The sequence below is a fragment of the Conger conger genome, chromosome 4 (assembly GCF_963514075.1).
Source record: "Conger conger chromosome 4, fConCon1.1, whole genome shotgun sequence".
NCBI lineage: Eukaryota > Metazoa > Chordata > Actinopteri > Anguilliformes > Congridae > Conger > Conger conger.
The window spans coordinates 17,267,908-17,286,652 of NC_083763.1; the positions used below are offsets into that span (position 1 = coordinate 17,267,908).

Here is an 18,745-nt window from a genome sequence, read left to right on the forward strand (position 1 = left end):
TGGCGATAGCTAGGGCAATGAGTACAGGTTTGGTATTTTGATTTGGTGGGTTGATTGTTGAGAGGTCTCCTAGCAGACAAAGGGATGGACAGAGTGGAATGCTACAGCTCATAATGAGAGATATTTGGTCTGTGACTTGTTTCCAGAAATGGTGAGTTGGTGGGCAGAGCCAGGTCGAGTGGAAGTAATTATCTGGGGTATTCAAAGAGCAGTGAGTGCAAGTGTCTGAGTCCACAAATCCCATTTTAAACATATTTTGGTGAGTGATACGAGTTCTGTGAATTACCTTGTATTGTATTAGTTGCAGGTTAGTATTGGTGGTCATCGTGAAGGTGTTCCTACAGATTTGAGTCCAGAAGTCTGAATTGTAGCTGATTTATAAGTCTTTTTCCCAGGCTTGGATGGGGAGGGATATTGTTAGGTCTGTGGTTGATATTAGTTTGTATAAATTGGAGATTATTTTTTTGGTGTTGATTATTTTATTGATTTCATCCATTAGCGGAGGTGGTTGTAAGTAGTTGTTCATTATTTTAATTTTATATTTTAAAACAGATTTTAATTGAAAGTACTGGCGGTATTGCTCTTTCCCAATATTATACTTATGGACCAAATCCTGATCAGGATTCCAATGGCTATCCTGTGGTGTGAAAAACACCTTCCTGAATAAATGGTGGGAGCCTACAGAGTGCACAACTTTGTTTTCTCCAATTAGTCTGCAACTCGCAGAATATACAGTTTTTTCAGATGGGCCTTCTGGCAAGAGAGAATGTGAGAAACCACAGAAATGTTTCGGGGACAGTATTTATTTCAGGTAGAAGCATGGATTTTTACATACATTGCATGCAAAATCTGTCCTATTTTCAGCTTTGGAATGTTTACTAAAGGCATTTTAACGAAGGGAGGCACAGATGTTAAAAGGAACTGGAGTCAAGGTGGTTCCGATTTCACCTTCCAGGTTTAGCTCTACACCCTGGACAGGGGAGAAGCTGAATTTTTGGAAGATGATGACGAAGAAGAGAAAAAGCTCCATCTTAGCCAGCTGCTCCCCCAGGCACACTCTCTTACCTGATGAGAAGCACCATGTTAATTAACAAACGACTACTTGTCCTGCCTGCAATTCAGTGCATACAATTGTATTCCCGTTACCTGCTGAGAAGGGCATGAATGCATCCTGTCTCACAAACTTGCCATCAGAATCCAGGAAGTGTCCGGGGTTGAAAGTATGTGGTGTCTCCCACACGGTCTTGTCAAACATCACTGAGGTCAAGTTCGCCAATACCGACGTGCCCTAAACACCGAAAATACCGAGACTGCAGTTTCTAAAAAAACTTTGGATTTTTAGAATTGGCAAGCTGTATGCAAAGAAGTGTAAAATATTCATTTAGTTTAGTTTTCTTCACGTTATAAGGGCGTTTGTGCTTAGACAATGGACATTATTCTGTTTGTAGTTTCATAGATGTTACACTGTACACATTCCTCTGTAAATGAAGCAGATGGCAGCAGACATTATATTAAGGTATTTGACCAAATTATTTGGCTAGCAGTTACAAGAAATGTCCTCATTCAAGGGCTTGTACTTTGTGGGCCATTTATATTTTTGTGAAATTAATAGAATTGTTAAAAAAGAATAATTGTGACAAAGGAAGATTTATACCCCTACATTTCAAACATATAAAGTACCTGTTGAGCTTCTTACCTTTGGAAGAAAGTATCCTCCTAGTGTTGTGTCTTTGCTGGCCATTCTGAAGGGATTGAGGGGCACAATGTTGCCCATCCTCTGTATCTCATGTATCACAGCATCAGTGTAGGGCATGTTGGCTCTGTCTGCCATGGAGGGTAAGCGTGACTGCCCAATTACTCTGTCAATCTCCGCTTGGACCTTCTCTGTAGTGGGATAAGTCCAAAATGAATGACCACTTAAAGTAATAAAATTATTCATAAAGTTTTAGCCACAGGCTAAACTATAACTAATTGTGTGTTAAAGTAATAGTAATAAGCAGGTACAGTACAGTACAAGTTGGAACAGTAATTTTAGTTTCATTGTTTATTTTTGTTATTACATATCGACAAATTCTTCCTCCTCCTCCTCTATTTGATCTATTTTCCCTTCCATGATTGTGTGGGATTCACTTGCCTTGAAATGTTCATTGAGGATTCATTAGACCTTTGAATTTTTCGTCGAATTAAATATATATTTTTATCAAATAATTAATACAATTATAAAATCAAACTGTAAAGTAGGAGGGTTGCTTTAGGAAATCTGTTGGGAACCATGCACCTTGGATGTCAGGGTATTTCATCATGTAGAGCAAGGCCCAACGCAGTGTGGTGGAGGTGGTTTCAGTTCCAGCAAGAAACAGGTCCAAAGCACACATGATCAGGTTAAACTCATCAAAGCCGGCCTCAGGGTCATGCTTATTCTGACAAAAGAAATGTGAATCAGATTTTTCATTTTTAAGATTGCAGGTTATTTTCTGCAGCCCAGTTAAATATGATGTGCGCCTTATTTTAATGTAAGTCTATTGCAGAGAAGAGGATTAAATGGTTAAGGTTAACAATTGACTCAACATGGATTTTGCATCACCAGAAGCTTTTTGGTACTTTTGGATTGACGTTTCCCATGTGCTACAGTATGCTTCTTTCAGAAAAATCAGATGTCTATTATAAATATACACTCACCGAGCACTTTATTAGGAAATACTTATTACTTTATTACACCTACCTATTCATGTGATTGAGTGACTTTGACCATGGAATGATTGTTGGTGGCAGACAAGGTGGTTTGAGTATCTCAGAAACTGCTGATCAGCTGGGATTTACACACACTAGTCTCTAGAGTTTGCAAAGAACGGTGCAAAAAAGTGAGCAGCAGTTCTGCAGACAGAAACACCTTGTTAATGAGAGACGTCAGAGGAGAATAGCCAGACTAGTATAAGCTGACAGGAAGGTGACAGTAATGGAAATAACCACACATTACAACAGTGCTATGCAGAAGAGCATCGCTGAACACACAACGCATAATAACTCTAAGTAGACAGGCTACAGCAGTAGAAGTCTAAAAAGTAAGTCTAATAAATACCTAATAAAGTGCTCACTGAGTGTACAAGCAGCACAAAGGAACATGCCAATGTTCACAATTGTAATCCATGATTGATATGAATATGATCATTAGTGCAACAGGAAAAAAGAAACATTTACACATTCTATCTCAGCAAGGAAGGAGTCCATATAGTCACGTGGGACACATGGGTCCCAGTCCTCCTTGTGCTTCTCCAGTTCCCCTCTCACAAATGTACAGAGTTCTTTGTAATGTGTGAAGATTTCATTATGTGGTCCTGGAAGAAACTTCATCACAGTGGGAAAAGCTTCATAGAGCTGAATAGGAAAATATGAATTCATAGTGAGGATTTACAGTTTCATAAGGAATGTCGCAGCTATTTACAGTAATCTCAGATATCAATATTGCATCTGAACGGGGCATTCAGTGTAGCTGTTATTGTTATTTTTATGACAAATATCCATATATTAACATTAAAGATACTATTATAAACCTTTCAGTGGAAACCGCTCCTACCTGTGCCCATATGGAACCTTCCAACTTAAGTGTTTCTGACAACAGCTTCAGGAGAATTTGAAAATTTTGATCACTATAATCAAACCTGTGTCCAAAAACCATAAAGCAGATGATATTGGAGACTGAATTGTTGAGAAGCAAGTGGGGATCAAAGGGGTTACCTATGAATGAAGAGGAAGATAACTTTAATATTCAGATTTAATATTCAGATGTCATTGACATTTACACTATTGTTCGACATACTAAGCCTTTTAAAATTACAGCCTTGCATGAGCTGTTGACTAAGCATTTGTTTCTTCCATCCAACTTAATACATTTCCATGAAATTTCTAACACTCATTGATTTCTTCTTGAAAATGTAACATTAATCATCCTGTAAATTACTTGATCTGGAGACATGATGAACAGATGAGCATACAGAGTGAGTTTGTAACATATTGAGGGGAATCTGAGCCTTCCAATCCTCTCCCTTGTTTAGTTGATGCTTTACCTTGCTCCCGCTCAATCACTTCTTGGAGGAATTGGGCCTCCTCACAGATGACAGACTCCAAGGATTTCTTTCCCAATCCAAAATTCTTCAAGGTGGTGAGAGCGAATCGCCTCTGTTTCCTCCACTTGTAGCCATTGCTCATGAATATGCCTGGGCGGAATTTACATGTTCATTTTGCTTCTGTTTTCATTCTGATCAATAAGGTTCACTACTGTACTGTAGAGTACAGACAAAAAGCAAAATGTTTTGATGGTTGAGGTTTTGGACATCTTAGAACCTATACTGATGGAAATATAGTTCAGTTCATCAGTTCATTATTTGTACTGTTTATTTTATATAGCTTTTTTGCTCATAATTTTTAGAGGAAAATGAGAGATGTGATTGTAGACAGTGACACTTACCTGTTCCTGAATAGAGTCTGTCAGCCATTGGGCTTGGAGGCCGATCCACAAAGTTCTCTGCTTGAGTAACCAATGCTTCCTTCACCATTCTGTACCCTGTCACAAGTACGGTCTTATCTCTACCCAGGCGGATGCTGAAGATATTCCCGTAAACCTTGGCCAGCTTTGAAAATGAGACGAACAATTCATCACCAGTGGTTTAGCTTTCTACGTGTGGATTTAATTTAAGTTACACCAATTTCAAAGGGGATATTAACAGCTTAGAAGGTAAACAGTTATCAGGACTTCTGCTTATGTTGGCAGCTTGCTGCAATTTATTTTCTCTGAACATTCCATGAATTTTCTGCTTTGCATAGTGTGAGAAATTACATTTACAGAACTGAGTCTGATATCTCTACAATAGGAAAGGGAAAGTGAAGCCACTGATATTTACAGTAGTGACCCATCTGATACACTACCAATAGATAATAGTTCACATTGGAACATGAAATATTGGTATGGCAGGTATGTTATGAGTTGGTAGGAAATACCTCATACATAGCACAGACAGTTTAGCAGTTTTTCAGGGTTTCCCATTGTAATAACTACTACCAAGCATAAACTTATCCATGACTAAGATTACCTCATGTAAACAGTAAGATCAGATGCAACGTAACACAATAAAGCTCCCAACTTGGACTGTGTATATACAGTACGTACACCTAGAATATGAATACACTTACACTATGCATAGACACAAGAACACAGAAGCACAAGATCAGCAAAATTCAGTAAAAAGCTACTTTTAAAAGTTGGGACATAAATTAACATATAGAGCTTGCTGAACACATTTCAAAAGGCAAGTCATTCCAAAGTTTAGGTGCCCTGGTGGTGAAAGCCCAGTCTCCTTTTGGTACCAGTCTTGACTTGAACTGAAAGCAGAGCTTTATCTGAAGATTGAAGTTAACACCTCTGCAGGGCCGCCTTGTAATTAATAAAATAAAGTAAAATAAAATCAAATAAAATCCAAGGAGGCATTCCAGTTACGAGCCTAGCAGCTGCATTTTGGACAAATTGCAGAACAGTAATTAACCAGTTAATACTGAGTAAAGGGGAGTAAATCAGTCCAGACAGGATGAAATAAAAGCTTGAATAATGTGTGGTCATCAAATGAGCAAAATGAACCAAAATGAACTTAATTTCAGAGATATTTTTTAACTGACCGAACAGTTCCTTGCACTTGTCTTTTGAAATCCGCCCCCTAACAGGACAAAACAAGGACACAACCCAAACCACATACCTGAAATCAAAACAAAAACCTCACATCAGCAACTGCCCAATGCCAGGCATCCAATCTCCTATCTGCATGATTGATGTTTCTATAGAAATAATTTGATAAAAGCTATTCACCCAGTGAAACTAGGAAAAGCATGCGATGGCTTCCACCTTTGTGCAAGCATCTTTTTAGCTGCCGTGAGGCCAACCAGCCAACCACACGCGATAAATCTAGTTTTGAATTGTCATTCGAAATGAGTACTCTAGGACAGCATGGAATATCTCTGCCAACAATATTGGATAAGTTACGGCCACTTCGTTCCAAAACTAATTTGCAGTGAGGCAATCGCAAAACATATGCATGAAGGTGCCAACAGACCCCTGAGGACACAACTCACAGATTTGAGAATGAGCAAGCTTCATGATGATGTGACGATGTTGATGTCACCACTTGAAGAGTGTTAAAGCGTACTTCAAATAGTGGCGTTTTGTATCATTTCTCATTTCTACCTACCACCCTGTAAACCTTACATTAATGGCATTTGGCATCTTATCCAGAGCGACGTACAACAGAGTGCATACCCATAACCAGGGATAAGTGCACTGAAAGATCCCAGAGGGAAGTACAATTTCAATTGCTACCTGCACAACAAAACCTTAACTGTTGTCTTTACCTGTGTTATTTACTTGTGTCATTAGGATGATACCTTTGCTAGCTTTGTTTTGCTAGGTAAGCAGTTTATTCATACATTTGTATTACTATTAATAAATAAAAACTGATGATCAACGCCCTAGTCCTTATCTTTGTTTTACAGGCAGCAGTTGAAATGGTACTTCCCTCTAAGGACTTTCAGCGCACTTATCCCTGGTTATGTGTATGCACTTTGCACTTTGTTGTGCAGTACTGTGCAAAAGGCAGGTGTGAAAAAATGCTGTAAAATAAGAATGTTTTCAAAAATAGAAATGCTAATAGTTTATTTTTATAAATTAACAAAATGCATGAACAGAAAAAGTGAATGAACAGAAGAAAAATCTAAATCAAATCAATATTTGGTGCGACCACCCTTTTTTGACTCATCACTCCAGAGAACCTGGACAAGTGTACCTAGAAGAATTGATTCTGGTTTGAAGGCAAAGGGTAGTCACGCCAAATATTGATTTGATTTAGATTTTTCTTCTGTTCACTCACTTTGCATTTTGTTAATTGGTAAAAATAAACTTTTAACATTACTATTTTTGAAAACATTCTTACTTTACAGCATTTTTTCACACCCACCTAAAACTTTTGCACAGGACTGTACGTCTGCCAAATGCCATTAATGTAATGCAACGTAATGTTATGTAACGTATCCCCACTGCAACGTCATTTGTCTTTGTTGTAACACTACACGTTTATCTTGACACTGCCAGATTACGTGCAGTTGTTGGTTTGTTGGTCTTGCTGGTATTTCTATCCGAGGATGTTGCCTTAGTTATATTATTTTCATTCCTACTCCTTTACAAATCCCCAAGAAGATCAAAGGACACTTTAGAATCACGTTTTAGTTTTGTACGTTACCACTGGCAAAATGATTTAATTTCAGTTACAAAGTAGATGACGGTGATCTACAAACGCGAAGTAATATTGATGTGTGAACATTCCATGTAGCGTATATTGTGGATATTGGCAGGGCTGAACGCAAACTGACTAATAGAGACAATGGACCAGACCCATCCGTTGTACAACCAGTTTCGAAAGCTTAAATCAGCTTTGAATCCCGGCTCTAATTATTATCAGGCATGATGAGTAGTTTAACTGAATTTATTCAATGGTAGATTGATATATGACGCATAACATTCTTACAGGTTATTCTTACCTTTGTCAGGTAAATGTGTGGTTGTTTGGCGTCTATATGGAAGACATTTCCCACGACAGGCAAGCTCCACGGTCCAGGAGGGAAGTTGGGGGGGTTTCTGTGTTTCAGAAAGTCTGTAATCAGAAGGAAGGCAATTAGGAAAACTAGAAGCCCTTTGATATCAAGCCCCTCTAGCAAGGAATACAGCAGCATTTTGAACAGAAAGCACCCCAAGCACAGCTGAAAAATATACTGAAGCCCTCTGTGCTGTAAATCTACTCCAATGGAGTTAACAGTGTCTACTTGCCTTTCGGACTTTACTCATTACGCAACCAACCAGAGCACACAATGGAAGTGGAACATCATCTAGTGTAACTTACATGATGTGCTGGTAAACTGTACAAATTGATCAATAAAACCATGCAAAGTGTAATTCTTTCTGTATTGCCATGGAAGGGAAACATCTCTCCATCTGATTTCTTAATTCTGTGACTGTGCTGCACTCTCATGCACTAAAGTTATAGTTAGTGTCACACCTGATTGCAAATACTTTATTGCCTTCTGTTCAGCATCACAAATACCGTTAATGGCTGATCATATCCAATGTTTTTCTATATATATTTGCAGTAAAGCTTGAATTTACAGTGCTAATGACTGTCACAGCGGCACGGATGGTGCAGTGATTAGCACTGCCGCCTCACAGCAAGGAGGTCCTGGGTTCGAATCCCGGTCGAGTTTGCATGTTCTCCCTGTGTTTGTGTGGGTTTCTTCCGGGAACTCCGGTTTCCTCCCACAGTCCAAAGACATGCAGGTTAGGCTGATTGGAGAGTCCAAATTGCCTGTAGGTATGGTCACAAGGTATGGTATGTACTGTCACAAGGTGTGGAATGCTCTTTACCCTGTTGGTTACAGTGCAAAAATATGCTTATGTTGTAATAGATAAGATACAAAAAACAGTTGCAGTTGCACATCGAGGACCGGGGTTTTATTCCTGGTCCTGCCAAAAGTCAAGTTTTGCCGGCTCTTGTGGAGTGGCACAATTGGCTTGCTGCTCCAGAGGGAGGGACTTGGCAGGGTTAGCGGATCACCGCACACAACAGCACCCCGGGCGCCTTGGAAACATGGTCACGAGCATGAGACGAGATGGCTTGAAGAAGGCGTGTTGTTCTCGGATCGCCAGATACCTTCGGGCCGCCGAGGGACGGGGTGTGAGCGGTGTATCCCTCAGCTAACACTAATTGCATGAGATAGGGTAAAACTGGCTACCAAATTGGGAGAAAAATGGAAAAATCTATCCATCCATCCATCCATTATCTGAACCCGCTTATCCTGATCAGGGTCGCAGGGGGGCTGGAGCCTATCCCAGCATACATTGGGCGAAAGGCAGGAATACACCCTGGACAGGTCGCCAGTCCATCGCAGGGCACACACACCATTCACTCACACACTCATACCTACGGGCAATTTAGACTCTCCAATCAGCCTAACGTGCATGTCTTTGGACTGTGGGAGGAAACCGGAGTACCCGGAGGAAACCCACGCAGACACGGGGAGAACATGCAAACTCCGCACAGAGAGGCCCCGGCCGACGGGGATTCGAACCCAGGACCTCCTTGCTGTGAGGCGGCAGTGGCTTGAAGAAGGCGTGTTGTTCTCGGATCGCCAGATACCTTCGGGCCGCCGAGGGGCGGTGTATCCCTCAGCTAACACTAATTGCATAAGATAGGGTAAAACTGGCTACCAAATTGGGAGAAAAATGGAAAAATCTAAAATAACTTTATTTAAAAAAAATACCCAAAACAACACCGTTCCTTCGCTTGTGTGAAATCAGATTGTGTTTTCAAAGTCAAGAAGATAGGAAGCATCTGAGATTTACATGATTGTTCCAGCTGATGGAAACAATTACATTTGTTCTCCTGAATTTATCTGTGTATTAAATGAGATTCAAATATACTTAATGTGGTCTTCCCAGGAACATTAAAATAGTTGTTTCTTGGAAACCTTGTGACAGGTAAACAGTGGGGATGGTGTAAGCATAATGGGCTTAGGCTAGTAATAGAGAGGGAGAATTAGAAAGACAAAATAACCTATGCAGTTGAGTTAATTTTATATTTTTTTACATTACTATGCATATCCTTTGATGTTAGTTTGTACAGTGAGGTCCAGAATTTATAAAAACGACAAAAAAGGCTGCATTAATAATAATCTACGTCAAAGATAGTCAAATCACAGTTCTCGAGATCTGAGAACTGCTGGTTTTCCACCTTTCCTTTACCTAGGAATCAGGTGTGAAGTCTGGCCAATCAGTAGCATAATTTATTTTTTAATTACCATTGAGAATAGAAAACCAGGGACAGATTTGGAAGGTGCAGAATTGATGATGGCTGATCTATATGTTGCAGTATGTTCAAACATATGGGAAAAACTATATACTTTTATTTCAATAAATGTATTTTCATGTTTCAATGTTTTTCCCACGGCTCGCTTATGTGTCAGAAAGATACTAATTCAGTGCATGCAGGGACTCACTCACTCACTCACTCAGGAGTACTATATCATAATTCAATCATTAAATTAAATACATTGCTTAAAGGAACCACAGCTAATAGCAATGGAGGAATTGTGTGTATATTTGCATATTGCATCAAGGCATTATAATCCACGAATCACTGATCAGGATTCCTTTTTTTTAATATTCCCGCCACCACCCCCCCTTGGGAGGTCAACTTTATTTTTAATAATACAAAAACAAACATATATACAGGGAGAGAGAGACCGAAGTAAGAAAACAGTATGAAACCTTTGAGGGGAGGGTAAAACAAAACAGACAGAGTCACTAAAAATAACAATAAATGGAAAAAAAAGAAATAAAGAATAATAATAAAAAGAATTATAAAGTGTGGAAAGAGTGACTTGTGTATACATATGAACACGCAGACCAACGGGCAGATAGACAGGAAGATGAACAGACAAACAGACAGGTGGACAAGTGGGTGGTTGTTGATTGGAGCCTTGAATGGATAGTATGGAAAAAGGGAGGGAAGAGGAGAAAAAGTAATAAAAATAACGATTGGGAAAAAATAAAATAAAATAAAAATGGATGGGTTGGATTAGGATATGGCATTGCATGGATAGTGTTTCTAGAGTATGTGAGTATATGTTGGTTAGGTTGGGTGTTGGGGGGTTAGTCCACAGGCAAATTGAATGATTTTATGAAAGGACCCCAAATGTTTGCCATGTGTTAGCTTTGGCGCTGGTGTGAAATTAGTTCCATGGATATGTGTTCTTTGAGTAGATTAGACCAATGTGTTGTTTATTTTGTGTCTTCTTTTCCAGTTTAAGAGGATGGTTTTCTTGGCGATAGCTAGGGCAATGAGTACAGGTTTGGTATTTTGATTTGGTGGGTTGATTGTTGAGAGGTCTCCTAGCAGACAAAGGGATGGACAGAGTGGAATGCTACAGCTCATAATGAGAGATATTTGGTCTGTGACTTGTTTCCAGAAATGGTGAGTTGGTGGGCAGAGCCAGGTCGAGTGGAAGTAATTATCTGGGGTATTCAAAGAGCAGTGAGTGCAAGTGTCTGAGTCCACAAATCCCATTTTAAACATATTTTGGTGAGTGATACGAGTTCTGTGAATTACCTTGTATTGTATTAGTTGCAGGTTAGTATTGGTGGTCATCGTGAAGGTGTTCCTACAGATTTGAGTCCAGAAGTCTGAATTGTAGCTGATTTATAAGTCTTTTTCCCAGGCTTGGATGGGGAGGGATATTGTTAGGTCTGTGGTTGATATTAGTTTGTATAAATTGGAGATTATTTTTTTGGTGTTGATTATTTTATTGATTTCATCCATTAGCGGAGGTGGTTGTAAGTAGTTGTTCATTATTTTAATTTTATATTTTAAAACAGATTTTAATTGAAAGTACTGGCGGTATTGCTCTTTCCCAATATTATACTTATGGACCAAATCCTGATCAGGATTCCAATGGCTATCCTGTGGTGTGAAAAACACCTTCCTGAATAAATGGTGGGAGCCTACAGAGTGCACAACTTTGTTTTCTCCAATTAGTCTGCAACTCGCAGAATATACAGTTTTTTCAGATGGGCCTTCTGGCAAGAGAGATGTGAGAAACCACAGAAATGTTTCGGGGACAGTATTTATTTCAGGTAGAAGCATGGATTTTTACATACATTGCATGCAAAATCTGTCCTATTTTCAGCTTTGGAATGTTTACTAAAGGCATTTTAACGAAGGGAGGCACAGATGTTAAAAGGAACTGGAGTCAAGGTGGTTCCGATTTCACCTTCCAGGTTTAGCTCTACACCCTGGACAGGGGAGAAGCTGAATTTTTGGAAGATGATGACGAAGAAGAGAAAAAGCTCCATCTTAGCCAGCTGCTCCCCCAGGCACACTCTCTTACCTGATGAGAAGCACCATGTTAATTAACAAACGACTACTTGTCCTGCCTGCAATTCAGTGCATACAATTGTATTCCTGTTACCTGCTGAGAAGGGCATGAATGCATCCTGTCTCACAAACTTGCCATCAGAATCCAGGAAGTGTCCGGGGTTGAAAGTATGTGGTGTCTCCCACACGGTCTTGTCAAACATCACTGAGGTCAAGTTCGCCAATACCGACGTGCCCTAAACACCGAAAATACCGAGACTGCAGTTTCTAAAAAAACTTTGGATTTTTAGAATTGGCAAGCTGTATGCAAAGAAGTGTAAAATATTCATTTAGTTTAGTTTTCTTCACGTTATAAGGGCGTTTGTGCTTAGACAATGGACATTATTCTGTTTGTAGTTTCATAGATGTTACACTGTACACATTCCTCTGTAAATGAAGCAGATGGCAGCAGACATTATATTAAGGTATTTGACCAAATTATTTGGCTAGCAGTTACAAGAAATGTCCTCATTCAAGGGCTTGTACTTTGTGGGCCATTTATATTTTTGTGAAATTAATAGAATTGTTAAAAAAGAATAATTGTGACAAAGGAAGATTTATACCCCTACATTTCAAACATATAAAGTACCTGTTGAGCTTCTTACCTTTGGAAGAAAGTATCCTCCTAGTGTTGTGTCTTTGCTGGCCATTCTGAAGGGATTGAGGGGCACAATGTTGCCCATCCTCTGTATCTCATGTATCACAGCATCAGTGTAGGGCATGTTGGCTCTGTCTGCCATGGAGGGTAAGCGTGACTGCCCAATTACTCTGTCAATCTCCGCTTGGACCTTCTCTGTAGTGGGATAAGTCCAAAATGAATGACCACTTAAAGTAATAAAATTATTCATAAAGTTTTAGCCACAGGCTAAACTATAACTAATTGTGTGTTAAAGTAATAGTAATAAGCAGGTACAGTACAGTACAAGTTGGAACAGTAATTTTAGTTTCATTGTTTATTTTTGTTATTACATATCGACAAATTCTTCCTCCTCCTCCTCTATTTGATCTATTTTCCCTTCCATGATTGTGTGGGATTCACTTGCCTTGAAATGTTCATTGAGGATTCATTAGACCTTTGAATTTTTCGTCGAATTAAATATATATTTTTATCAAATAATTAATACAATTATAAAATCAAACTGTAAAGTAGGAGGGTTGCTTTAGGAAATCTGTTGGGAACCATGCACCTTGGATGTCAGGGTATTTCATCATGTAGAGCAAGGCCCAACGCAGTGTGGTGGAGGTGGTTTCAGTTCCAGCAAGAAACAGGTCCAAAGCACACATGATCAGGTTAAACTCATCAAAGCCGGCCTCAGGGTCATGCTTATTCTGACAAAAGAAATGTGAATCAGATTTTTCATTTTTAAGATTGCAGGTTATTTTCTGCAGCCCAGTTAAATATGATGTGCGCCTTATTTTAATGTAAGTCTATTGCAGAGAAGAGGATTAAATGGTTAAGGTTAACAATTGACTCAACATGGATTTTGCATCACCAGAAGCTTTTTGGTACTTTTGGATTGACGTTTCCCATGTGCTACAGTATGCTTCTTTCAGAAAAATCAGATGTCTATTATAAATATACACTCACCGAGCACTTTATTAGGAAATACTTATTACTTTATTACACCTACCTATTCATGTGATTGAGTGACTTTGACCATGGAATGATTGTTGGTGGCAGACAAGGTGGTTTGAGTATCTCAGAAACTGCTGATCAGCTGGGATTTACACACACTAGTCTCTAGAGTTTGCAAAGAACGGTGCAAAAAAGTGAGCAGCAGTTCTGCAGACAGAAACACCTTGTTAATGAGAGACGTCAGAGGAGAATAGCCAGACTAGTATAAGCTGACAGGAAGGTGACAGTAATGGAAATAACCACACATTACAACAGTGCTATGCAGAAGAGCATCGCTGAACACACAACGCATAATAACTCTAAGTAGACAGGCTACAGCAGTAGAAGTCTAAAAAGTAAGTCTAATAAATACCTAATAAAGTGCTCACTGAGTGTACAAGCAGCACAAAGGAACATGCCAATGTTCACAATTGTAATCCATGATTGATATGAATATGATCATTAGTGCAACAGGAAAAAAGAAACATTTACACGTTCTATCTCAGCAAGGAAGGAGTCCATATAGTCACGTGGGACACATGGGTCCCAGTCCTCCTTGTGCTTCTCCAGTTCCCCTCTCACAAATGTACAGAGTTCTTTGTAATGTGTGAAGATTTCATTATGTGGTCCTGGAAGAAACTTCATCACAGTGGGAAAAGCTTCATAGAGCTGAATAGGAAAATATGAATTCATAGTGAGGATTTACAGTTTCATAAGGAATGTCGCAGCTATTTACAGTAATCTCAGATATCAATATTGCATCTGAACGGGGCATTCAGTGTAGCTGTTATTGTTATTTTTATGACAAATATCCATATATTAACATTAAAGATACTATTATAAACCTTTCAGTGGAAACCGCTCCTACCTGTGCCCATATGGAACCTTCCAACTTAAGTATTTCTGACAACAGCTTCAGGAGAATTTGAAAATTTTGATCACTATAATCAAACCTGTGTCCAAAAACCATAAAGCAGATGATATTGGAGACTGAATTGTTGAGAAGCAAGTGGGGATCAAAGGGGTTACCTATGAATGAAGAGGAAGATAACTTTAATATTCAGATTTAATATTCAGATGTCATTGACATTTACACTATTGTTCGACATACTAAGCCTTTTAAAATTACAGCCTTGCATGAGATGTTGGCTAAGCATTTGTTTCTTCCATCCAACTTAATACATTTCCATGAAATTTCTAACACTCATTGATTTCTTCTTGAAAATGTAACATTAATCATCCTGTAAATTACTTGATCTGGAGACATGATGAACAGATGAGCATACAGAGTGAGTTTGTAACATATTGAGGGGAATCTGAGCCTTCCAATCCTCTCCCTTGTTTAGTTGATGCTTTACCTTGCTCCCGCTCAATCACTTCTTGGAGGAATTGGGCCTCCTCACAGATGACAGACTCCAAGGATTTCTTTCCCAATCCAAAATTCTTCAAGGTGGTGAGAGCGAATCGCCTCTGTTTCCTCCACTTGTAGCCATTGCTCATGAATATGCCTGGGCGGAATTTACATGTTCATTTTGCTTCTGTTTTCATTCTGATCAATAAGGTTCACTACTGTACTGTAGAGTACAGACAAAAAGCAAAATGTTTTGATGGTTGAGGTTTTGGACATCTTAGAACCTATACTGATGGAAATATAGTTCAGTTCATCAGTTCATTATTTGTACTGTTTATTTTATATAGCTTTTTTGCTCATAATTTTTAGAGGAAAATGAGAGATGTGATTGTAGACAGTGACACTTACCTGTTCCTGAATAGAGTCTGTCAGCCATTGGGCTTGGAGGCCGATCCACAAAGTTCTCTGCTTGAGTAACCAATGCTTCCTTCACCATTCTGTACCCTGTCACAAGTACGGTCTTATCTCTACCCAGGCGGATGCTGAAGATATTCCCGTAAACCTTGGCCAGCTTTGAAAATGAGACGAACAATTCATCACCAGTGGTTTAGCTTTCTACGTGTGGATTTAATTTAAGTTACACCAATTTCAAAGGGGATATTAACAGCTTAGAATGTAAACAGTTATCAGGACTTCTGCTTATGTTGGCAGCTTGCTGCAATTTATTTTCTCTGAACATTCCATGAATTTTCTGCTTTGCATAGTGTGAGAAATTACATTTACAGAACTGAGTCTGATATCTCTACAATAGGAAAGGGAAAGTGAAGCCACTGATATTTACAGTAGTGACCCATCTGATACACTACCAATAGATAATAGTTCACATTGGAACATGACATATTGGTATGGCAGGTATGTTATGAGTTGGTAGGAAATACCTCATACATAGCACAGACAGTTTAGCAGTTTTTCAGGGTTTCCCATTGTAATAACTACTACCAAGCATAAACTTATCCATGACTAAGATTACCTCATGTAAACAGTAAGATCAGATGCAACGTAACACAATAAAGCTCCCAACTTGGACTGTGTATATACAGTACGTACACCTAGAATATGAATACACTTACACTATGCATAGACACAAGAACACAGAAGCACAAGATCAGCAAAATTCAGTAAAAAGCTACTTTTAAAAGTTGGGACATAAATTAACATATAGAGCTTGCTGAACACATTTCAAAAGGCAAGTCATTCCAAAGTTTAGGTGCCCTGGTGGTGAAAGCCCAGTCTCCTTTTGGTACCAGTCTTGACTTGAACTGAAAGCAGAGCTTTATCTGAAGATTGAAGTTAACACCTCTGCAGGGCCGCCTTGTAATTAATAAAATAAAGTAAAATAAAATCAAATAAAATCCAAGGAGGCATTCCAGTTACGAGCCTAGCAGCTGCATTTTGGACAAATTGCAGAACAGTAATTAACCAGTTAATACTGAGTAAAGGGGAGTAAATCAGACAGGATGAAATAAAAGCTTGAATAATGTGTGGTCATCAAATGAGCAAAATGAACCAAAATGAACTTAATTTCAGAGATATTTTTTAACTGACCGAACAGTTCCTTGCACTTGTCTTTTGAAATCCGCCCCCTAACAGGACAAAACAAGGACACAACCCAAACCACATACCTGAAATCAAAACAAAAACCTCACATCAGCAACTGCCCAATGCCAGGCATCCAATCTCCTATCTGCATGATTGATGTTTCTATAGAAATAATTTGATAAAAGCTATTCACCCAGTGAAACTAGGAAAAGCATGCGATGGCTTCCACCTTTGTGCAAGCATCTTTTTAGCTGCCGTGAGGCCAACCAGCCAACCACACGCGATAAATCTAGTTTTGAATTGTCATTCGAAATGAGTACTCTAGGACAGCATGGAATATCTCTGCCAACAATATTGGATAAGTTACGGCCACTTCGTTCCAAAACTAATTTGCAGTGAGGCAATCGCAAAACATATGCATGAAGGTGCCAACAGACCCCTGAGGACACAACTCACAGATTTGAGAATGAGCAAGCTTCATGATGATGTGACGATGTTGATGTCACCACTTGAAGAGTGTTAAAGCGTACTTCAAATAGTGGCGTTTTGTATCATTTCTCATTTCTACCTACCACCCTGTAAACCTTACATTAATGGCATTTGGCATCTTATCCAGAGCGACGTACAACAGAGTGCATACCCATAACCAGGGATAAGTGCACTGAAAGATCCCAGAGGGAAGTACAATTTCAATTGCTACCTGCACAACAAAACCTTAACTGTTGTCTTTACCTGTGTTATTTACTTGTGTCATTAGGATGATACCTTTGCTAGCTTTGTTTTGCTAGGTAAGCAGTTTATTCATACATTTGTATTACTATTAATAAATAAAAACTGATGATCAACGCCCTAGTCCTTATCTTTGTTTTACAGGCAGCAGTTGAAATGGTACTTCCCTCTAAGGACTTTCAGCGCACTTATCCCTGGTTATGTGTATGCACTTTGCACTTTGTTGTGCAGTACTGTGCAAAAGGCAGGTGTGAAAAAATGCTGTAAAATAAGAATGTTTTCAAAAATAGAAATGCTAATAGTTTATTTTTATAAATTAACAAAATGCATGAACAGAAAAAGTGAATGAACAGAAGAAAAATCTAAATCAAATCAATATTTGGTGCGACCACCCTTTTTTGACTCATCACTCCAGAGAACCTGGACAAGTGTACCTAGAAGAATTGATTCTGGTTTGAAGGCAAAGGGTAGTCACGCCAAATATTGATTTGATTTAGATTTTTCTTCTGTTCACTCACTTTGCATTTTGTTAATTGGTAAAAATAAACTTTTAACATTACTATTTTTGAAAACATTCTTACTTTACAGCATTTTTTCACACCCACCTAAAACTTTTGCACAGGACTGTACGTCTGCCAAATGCCATTAATGTAATGCAACGTAATGTTATGTAACGTATCCCCACTGCAACGTCATTTGTCTTTGTTGTAACACTACACGTTTATCTTGACACTGCCAGATTACGTGCAGTTGTTGGTTTGTTGGTCTTGCTGGTATTTCTATCCGAGGATGTTGCCTTAGTTATATTATTTTCATTCCTACTCCTTTACAAATCCCCAAGAAGATCAAAGGACACTTTAGAATCACGTTTTAGTTTTGTACGTTACCACTGGCAAAATGATTTAATTTCAGTTACAAAGTAGATGACGGTGATCTACAAACGCGAAGTAATATTGATGTGTGAACATTCCATGTAGCGTATATTGTGGATATTGGCAGGGCTGAACGCAAACTGACTAATAGAGACAATGGACCAGACCCATCCGTTGTACAACCAGTTTCGAAAGCTTAAATCAGCTTTGAATCCCGGCTCTAATTATTATCAGGCATGATGAGTAGTTTAACTGAATTTATTCAATGGTAGATTGATATATGACGCATAACATTCTTACAGGTTATTCTTACCTTTGTCAGGTAAATGTGTGGTTGTTTGGCGTCTATATGGAAGACATTTCCCACGACAGGCAAGCTCCACGGTCCAGGAGGGAAGTTGGGGGGGTTTCTGTGTTTCAGAAAGTCTGTAATCAGAAGGAAGGCAATTAGGAAAACTAGAAGCCCTTTGATATCAAGCCCCTCTAGCAAGGAATACAGCAGCATTTTGAACAGAAAGCACCCCAAGCACAGCTGAAAAATATACTGAAGCCCTCTGTGCTGTAAATCTACTCCAATGGA

The 18,745-nt window shown here is 38.9% G+C and overlaps 2 protein-coding genes across 2 annotated transcripts; both read right to left on the reverse strand.

Annotated features, from left to right (window-relative positions):
- Nucleotides 1-787: 787 nt before the first annotated feature.
- Nucleotides 788-7,845, reverse strand: LOC133126174 (cytochrome P450 2J2-like). The gene is made up of 9 exons (XM_061238099.1): nt 7,576-7,845; nt 4,466-4,628; nt 4,065-4,214; nt 3,575-3,735; nt 3,199-3,375; nt 2,279-2,420; nt 1,697-1,884; nt 1,147-1,288; nt 788-1,065 (listed from the first exon to the last, which is right to left on the reverse strand). Exons 1-9 carry the CDS (start codon nt 7,765-7,767, stop codon nt 890-892), a joined length of 1,491 nt encoding a protein of 496 aa, XP_061094083.1. The 5' UTR covers nt 7,768-7,845; the 3' UTR covers nt 788-889.
- Nucleotides 7,846-11,695: 3,850 nt separating this feature from the next.
- LOC133126489 (cytochrome P450 2J2-like) lies at nt 11,696-18,745 on the reverse strand. The gene is made up of 9 exons (XM_061238765.1): nt 18,479-18,745; nt 15,374-15,536; nt 14,973-15,122; nt 14,483-14,643; nt 14,107-14,283; nt 13,187-13,328; nt 12,605-12,792; nt 12,055-12,196; nt 11,696-11,973 (listed from the first exon to the last, which is right to left on the reverse strand). Exons 1-9 carry the CDS (start codon nt 18,668-18,670, stop codon nt 11,798-11,800), a joined length of 1,491 nt encoding a protein of 496 aa, XP_061094749.1. The 5' UTR covers nt 18,671-18,745; the 3' UTR covers nt 11,696-11,797.